The sequence below is a fragment of the Rhinolophus ferrumequinum genome, chromosome 13, assembly GCF_004115265.2.
Source record: "Rhinolophus ferrumequinum isolate MPI-CBG mRhiFer1 chromosome 13, mRhiFer1_v1.p, whole genome shotgun sequence".
In the NCBI taxonomy this organism is placed as follows: Eukaryota; Metazoa; Chordata; class Mammalia; order Chiroptera; family Rhinolophidae; genus Rhinolophus; species Rhinolophus ferrumequinum.
The window spans coordinates 49,973,612-49,979,785 of NC_046296.1; the positions used below are offsets into that span (position 1 = coordinate 49,973,612).

The 6,174-nt window shown below is 42.1% G+C and overlaps 1 protein-coding gene across 1 annotated transcript in view; it reads left to right on the forward strand.

Annotated features, from left to right (window-relative positions):
* SRD5A2 (steroid 5 alpha-reductase 2) overlaps positions 1–5,860 on the forward strand; it is a 53,528-nt gene extending 47,668 nt beyond the window's left edge. Inside the window, exons 4-5 of the mRNA XM_033125087.1 lie at positions 1,304–1,454; positions 4,211–5,860. Of these exons, the coding sequence (XP_032980978.1) occupies positions 1,304–1,454; positions 4,211–4,277 (218 nt within the window). The 3' untranslated portion in view covers positions 4,278–5,860. The remainder of the gene's footprint in view (positions 1–1,303; positions 1,455–4,210) is intronic.
* Positions 5,861–6,174: the final 314 nt, after the last annotated feature.

Here is a 6,174-nt window from a genome sequence, read left to right on the forward strand (position 1 = left end):
ACATCCTAACAGTATCTATATCAAACAAAAATAATACCATAGGTTGAAATATATACACATTTGCCATATTCAGAGACAATTTATAGACCCTTTGCAATACGTCAGTGGTTTCTGCCAGGGTCCGGGGAATCATAGGTTGGAAACCGCTTTTGCAATGTCATCCTTAGGGAACTTTAGGGGTATCAATTTTTTAGATCTTCACTTAATAACTAGACAAAGAAGAGCAGAGAAAGCTCTTAAAAGCTAGATTGCCAAGGTTAGTTTCCAACTATTGAGTTATGTTAGAGAATGATTTAAAAACAAAATATTCTTTATATAACTATGGAATGAAAAGTATTTGTGTTAAGTGAACTTTCCCAATTTAGTGTGGAACAGAAATTTTGAGTGTAGATATATTTAATATGATTAGAAATGTGTTGATTTCTAATGTAGTTCTGATTTCAGAATACTTGGTTGGATAGAAAATAAACCTTACAAAATCAGTGGAAGCAGACCTCATCAGCTTTGCAAGGGCAAAACCCTGCAGGTCTTACTCCGTCCTTTAAACTGGAATGGAGTGTACTGTGTTTCCCCGAAAATAAGACCTAGCTGGACCATCAGCTCTAATGCGTCTTTTGGAGCAAAAATTAATATAAGACCTGGTCTTATTGTAATATAATATAATATAATATAATATAATATAATATAATATAATATAATATAATATCGGGTCTAATATAATATAATACCGGGTCTTATATTAATTTTTGCTCCAAATGATGCATTAGAGCTGATGGTCTGGTGAGGTCTTATTTTCGGGGAAACACGGTACTGCTTTGCAGATGCCAAAGGAGAATCAAATTACTTCGCACCTCAATTCAGGTTTTTATGACTGTTTTCACATAGTGTGTTGTTTTGCCCTACTGTGAACGTGAAATATGCTGACCAGCTGTATGGGTGTCCAGGGAAAGAGTGAGAAATTGAGAGGTGGCCTGGAAATGTTACTTAATAAAATGAAACAAAACCTGGACCTCCTGCCCCTCGTCCTCGTCCTGTCCGGAGCCAGTGGTCCAGCAGTTGTTAAATATTTGGGTGGAGCCTATCAAGCAGTTGGGGCCACTCCTCACACTTCCAGGATATTCTGCTGTTGCTTTGTTTTCCTTTCTCCCCTAGAAGATTCCATCACCCTGTGATGACTGGGAACAGAATCTCCAGCCTCACATTCGTTCTAGCTGACCTTACATATTTCAGAACAAAGCAGAGGGGCTTTCATGTCACAGTGATCCAGGTCTGTTGATTGACTTTTTGATTCTTCTGCACGCAGGTGGCTTGTTCGCATACGTTTCTGGAGCCAATTTCCTTGGCGAGATCATTGAATGGATCGGCTTTGCCCTGGCCAGTTGGTCCCTCCCAGCACTTGCATTTGCGTTTTTCTCATTTTGTTTCCTTGGGCTGCGAGCTTTTCACCACCACAGGTAAACTTTTCAATCAAGTTGGCAACATCCACTTAGCTTTCTTCTCCAAGCAGGCTTGTAGCACCGAGTCAGATGTAGAAAGCTAAGACATTTCGGTTTATAAGGTAAAGTAGATGGGATAATCAGGACTGGCGAATCTGACCTCTTGGGCTTTCACTGCAGTAGGAATTTAGCTAGATGACAGTAGCAGTAACACATCTTTTTTTTCTATGAGCAAAAATGAACCTGTACAGACAAAGGCACTCCAGGGAAGGTACCCTGTTGAAGAAGGCTTCCCAGAGGGAAGTGCCTTGTATCCATATGACTTAGTTGTCCCAGGAGGTTCTGTGTCCTCCTCGCAGGCCTCGCTCGCAACGGCTACTGGTTGGTAGTGGGCTACATGTAAGAGTCTAGAGATACAAGAAGGAGCTTCCATTTCCATGCTTCACATCAACTCACTTTTGCCACATTTCTCAAAGTATGTTCCGTGGGTAAGGCCATGGGCAGCAATTTCCAGAGCTTTACAGATCATTCTGAGGTACAGCCACGATAGAGAACCCCCGGGGAAAAGCACTAGATCTGTGCCGAGTGTGGCTGCTATTTTTAATTCCAGGTTTGGTGCTAAAATTTCAGGTAATCACAGAGCCCTGGAAACTCCAGGATCATTTCTCCTATCTCACAGGAATCTGTGTAATCTCAGAGTTTATTTTGGGACTCTCCTCCTTTCCCTATTCCCACCCCCACTAAATCATTGCCAAGGTCATTGCTGGCTTCCTGGGAAGATAGAGTAAGCAATTCCTCTTGTGTAATTTCAGGACTGTCCCATCACCTGGAAAATGCCACGGATTTGCAGGGTTTTAGAACCTTTCCTCTGTAGGTCAAGCCTAAAGCTTTCCAAAGTCCCACCTTCCTCCAACCCCTGCACCTGGTGTGGGATGGGAATAAAAGTTAACTAAAAGTATCACTGCAGGGAAAGGCTAACAGTACCAAATTGTCATCAGGCTTTAAATGCGAATTTCAGATCCTTTCTCTAAAATGCCTTTTGTAGTTGGTGGAAAGAAAAAGCCTGTGGTAGAGAGAGAGAAGGGGGCTGGGGGGAGAGACAGAGAGAGAAAGAGAGAGAGAGAGAAAGAGAGAGAGAGAGAGAGAGAATAGCCAGAGGGAATGGACTTGGAAGCAGGACCTAGGGGGAGCCCCTTAAGCTCCTGCCTAGGTGTTTCAGTCCAGCTAATCATTAATTTCATAGTCTTGAAGGTTATACTAAGAATGGGTTCTTTTCCCCAGAGTGGACAAGCAGAGACTTGTCAGAAATGAATGAAACAACCGCTCTCCTCATAACCTATTTCTGCCACCTCCTTAGCCTTGAGGTGGGGGAGGGTGCCCAGCCTGTGAAACAGTCAGTGTAACAGTTGTCCCCACTTCAGGCAGAGGCCGAGGGGGAGTGGGGAGGAGAGGGCATTGGCCAGCAGTTGGAGGGTCCCTGAGAAGCATGGACTCAGTTGGGCTTGCTCAGGGGAGAGACAGCAATTCCACCCAGAGGGTTCCAGCTGGTGCAACAATAAAATCCAAATTGAGGCCCTATCCTGCTATGTCAGCTTCCCCAGAGGGAGGGACAGAGGGCTTCTTTTTCATAGGGCTAACTGGGCTTTACAAGAGGGAGCTCACCAAACCTCTCTAACCATAATCCTGAAATCCAGACACCTCTTGTAACATATTACTATGATTTGTCTCCCAGTTCAAACTAAGGTACCTAGAGTATATCATCTTGATTATAACTTGAGAGCTACCAGCTTCAACTAGTTAAGAGGACTGCCTGGTCACTTAGGAGAAAGCCTTTTTATAAGACATATTAGTCTCCCAGGGCTACCCGAAACAGATGACCACACCCTGTGTGGCTTAAAACAACAGAAGTTTATTCTCTCATAGTTGTGGGGGCAGAAGTCTGAAATCAAGGTGTGGGCAGAACCATGCGTGCTCTCTTTGCTGGCTCTAGGGAAGAATCCTTCCTTGTCTCCTTTTCCTAGCTTCTCGTGGAGGCTGGCAATCCTTGGTGTTCCATGGTTTATGGCTGCATCACGCCAATCTCTGCCTCTGTCTTCACATGACCTTCTTCCCTACGTGTCTGTCTCTGAGTCTCTTCCCTCCTTCTTCTGAGGACATCATATTGCTTTAAGGGCCCGCGCCGCTCCACTATGACCTCATTTCAACTTAATAAGTCATAACTGCAATGACCCTATTTCCAAAATAAGGTCACATTCTCGGGTACCAGGGGTTAGGACTTCAGCATATATTTTGGGGGAACACACTTCAACTCATAATACAAGATAACATTTTCTCAGCATTCCCAGGCCTCGTGAAGAGATATTTTCCTGGGAACATTTTTCTAGGGTTAACCTTGCCCATAGCTTTTGAGGGTGTCTGCTTCCCTGTACTTTCCAGTTGAATCCATTGAGTACTTCTTTCTAGTTACTACATTATCTGTGGTAAAATATACGTAGCACACAATGGATCATTTTAAGTGTATAATTCAGTGGCATTCAGTACATTCATAATGTTGGGCAACCATCACCACTGTTCTCTGGTTATTGTTATTTCTGAACACAAAAAACTTCAACATTTATAAGAGAGAGGAGGCAGCAGACAGAAAGAAGATGGACAAATGGCCGTCAGGAAGAGTCAGGCCCTGAATAAGGGTAGGTTGATTTGTAAGAAGGATTTCAGACACAGCAAATCTCAACTATTGACCTTGATTATATTTATATTTACTTGTCTTTTAGGTTCTACCTCAAGATCTTTGAGGACTACCCCAAATCTCGGAAAGCCCTCATTCCATTCATCTTTTAAAGAAACCAAAAAAAAAAAAAAAAAAAGGAACAAAGCTCCCACGATACTGTAAAACCATCAAGTTGCTTAACCTGTAACGTTTAAGGTTCCAACATGTACATACATACATATACATGTACATAATAGTAGGCCTCTTGCTGTGTGACAGCTGGCCCGGAGAATCTGCATGGCACCCACTTACATCTCACCGCAGGGTTCTCTCTCCTGACCTCCTGTGGAAGCTTCAACAAGCTACTTCTCCTAGTGCGTGCAAAGCTTCCTTATGTATTTTGTCTTTGTGTGATCCAAGAGCATGTGGCTTTATACCTGTTCTCTACCCATGTAAGACAGCTCTGTAGTCAAGAAAGGTTGGGGTTGAAGGCAGTGTGTATAGAATTTATGCAAGATACATATTTTACACCTATACAAATTAACAGAGATTTAAATTCGGAAGCTGCACGGCCCCAGAGAAAAATCTACGGCCAAATGAAAACACAGTCCCACCTTCATTTTCTTTAGTTAATGGTGAGAGATGTGACATGATGAGGTAGACTTTTAATAGAGGAGTCCTCTCTTCATATAGCTGTAAATGTCACCACCCATTGACCCCATTTTAAACTTGCACGTTGTCTTCGTGCCTCCGTCTTCCCGAAGATATTTCATCATCCCTGTCAGAGAAATCATAGCCTGACTCAGAAAACTAGTGTGGGTTTTATTGAAGGTCAGGCTTTAATGACCACAAAGAAAAAGACTTGACAGCAGATGGCTACTGAGAGAGTAAAGAAGTGTTTTAGAGTAGCTACTGCGAACTCTCATATCCTTGGAAACTGGTAGAAATATCCAAACAATGAGCAAGCATCAAATAAGGAAATTTCTGAGTAAGATCAGATGTTACTTGCCTCTCCAGTGACCATGAAGCACATCAGAAGCACCCAGCAACTTTTCCCTTCTGGAATTTCTTCACCACAGTCGTCAGGATCTGATCAAGAAGGTGTATCTTGAGCAGTAGTCCTCCAAGGTCCGAAGAGCAGAGGCTGAAAGCTGCAACCAGAGGCAGGAACCTGGGCAGAAAACCTGTTTTGTTTGGCTTAGACAGTGTTTCACACATAGTTGGATTTTCTTTTCGTTGCATTCAAAGTTTCCAAAAATTAAACATGAGGAGGTTTCTACATTCTAGTTTTCTTTTAAAAATTGGGGGATCTGGGCCCATGGAGCCTGCTACAAAGTGGGACAGACCAGTTAGTTCACATTAGAATTTGCAACCTCTGTGGGGGGAATTAGCCTATTATGAGTGCTGAAACATTGGGGTCTGGAAGGAAAGGGCTGAAAACTCAGAATCAGAAGGTATGAAGATGTTTGTCTTCCTCTGGCTTAGGTCTGGGGCAGGCATCAGTAATATTTAGTAAGCTCTTTTGAGAAATGAGCACCAGTTTTATCAGATGTGCTAACTGCAGAAATTCATTATATGACACATAGGTGGGGAGCACACAATGTGATATATGTATGAGGTATTATAGAAATGTACACTTGAAAACGATATAATTTTACTAACCATTGTCACCCCAATAAATTTAATTAAAAAAGAGACACATAGGACACTCCAAGATCTGAGGATAATGTAGATTACTGAAAAATACAAATTGTAATCATATAAATGTTTTTGCTATTCATTAAATGTCTCTCAAATCATGGATGCTATCTAATTTTGTTTGAATTAAAAGACCCCTGGACTCAGGAAGATTTTTATAAGGTACTGAGCTGTGTTTTATTCCCCCTACTTTTTTTTTTAAAAAGTGTTACTTCTCTCTTCATTTTGCCAACTTGAAATTAGGGGCTTTGAGCTGAAAATAAAAAAGAAAAATGACTTACAGAGTTTCTCCACCGCAGAGAACTCCAAGGAGGTACGATAAAGGTTCAG